The 1,365-nt window shown below is 60.1% G+C and overlaps 1 protein-coding gene across 1 annotated transcript in view; it reads right to left on the reverse strand.

Annotated features, from left to right (window-relative positions):
* Positions 1 to 288: 288 nt before the first annotated feature.
* Positions 289 to 1,365, reverse strand: part of LOC113218408 (facilitated trehalose transporter Tret1-like) — a 22,910-nt gene continuing 21,833 nt past the window's right edge. Inside the window, exon 7 of the mRNA XM_026438761.2 lies at positions 289 to 935. Within this exon, the coding sequence (XP_026294546.1) occupies positions 622 to 935 (314 nt within the window). The 3' untranslated portion in view covers positions 289 to 621. The remainder of the gene's footprint in view (positions 936 to 1,365) is intronic.

Below are 1,365 nucleotides of genomic sequence, written 5' to 3' on the forward strand. Positions count from 1 at the left end.
ACACGCCGGGCAAACAATTTCAAGGGTCAGCGCACACGCCGCGCCCCGCCACGCACCGGCCCACCACGACGGGTCCCCATACGCTGTAGCCGCCGGAGCCGGCGAGGCCCCGCGACCAGGGCGCGAGGAGTGGAGCGTGGCGCGCGCTCACCTCGGGGATGTGGACATGGGCATGGGCATCGCACGGAGGTCGATGCAGCCGTCCAGCGAACGAACGCAGGGTGAAAACACGGAAACTTCAGGTGTGGTTGTGTGTGTACCGTTGGAAAAGGGGGAAGGTGGCGCGTGTTGTACTAGAAATAACATTTTATTCGTTTTCATACAAAAGATGTTTTGGCAAAGTGGAGTACAAAGTAGAGTATATGAGACATTTCAGGGAGTTGTTCGTGATCGAATCACAGAGACACATAATACAAAAAGGTACAGTACATACATTGACATGGTTGACAGCCATGCGTTTTCTCAGACACATAACACATGAGGAGGATAGCTTTCATACTTAGAGATGAGTTTTGTTTTCGAGAGCACCTTCCTCGCGTTTAAATTTACATGTAAAAGTCTATTTCGGAGAGCGCTTGGCCGCTCGGGGCGCTAAGGCTCGACCCCGAGCGTGGGCCTCTCCTACAAGTGCGTGACGCACGAGCTCTCCTCGACGGCGCCCTCGGGCTCTTCGCGGCACTCGAGGAAGAAGATGTCGTTGGCCTTCCCGGGCGCGTCCTCGCCCTTGGCCGGCGCACCGCACCCGACCTCCTCGGCGGCCTCGCCCTTGCCGCCCTTCTTCGAGATCCTCGCCCGGCCCATGTACAGGATGTGGTTCTCGAAGAAGGTCTCGATCTGCTCGCCGGTGCGGCTCTGCGTCTCGGGCACCACCAGCCACACGAAGAGGACCGTGGCCGCGCACACGGTCGCGTACAGCCACTGCACGCCGTCGGATCCTGCGGCAGAGGGAACACAAAAGCGCGAGGTGAGACAACGTCTTTGGGGGCTTCCCGTCATTGGTCAGGGGTCGTCGCAGCAACTGCAGCGGTTGACCTCACGACGCGAGGACTTGTGTGTGTGGACGGGCGATCCATCACGGATCCTCCGTCTCAGTTCCAGGAGCCCGGCGTGCGATGAGATGCTGTGATTGTGCCCCCCCTCCCCCCTCCCTTTCCTCCAGCTCCAAGCTACTCCCGACAGTTCAATACGGCGGCGGCTATTCTTCCACCTTTTATCATCGCGCATCGTGCCGGACGCTCCGCCGCCGCCGACTCCACGGGGCGTAGGCGTATGGCAAAGGCCACGCTGCCCCCTCTTGGTGGCGGCCAGAGAGCGCACTACGTAGTGCCCCCCACCCCTTTCTCCTCGGGGACGAGGTGCGTTTTT

The sequence above is a fragment of the Frankliniella occidentalis genome, unplaced genomic scaffold (genome assembly GCF_000697945.3).
Source record: "Frankliniella occidentalis isolate FOCC.00 unplaced genomic scaffold, Focc_3.1 Scaffold16, whole genome shotgun sequence".
Taxonomy (NCBI): domain Eukaryota; kingdom Metazoa; phylum Arthropoda; class Insecta; order Thysanoptera; family Thripidae; genus Frankliniella; species Frankliniella occidentalis.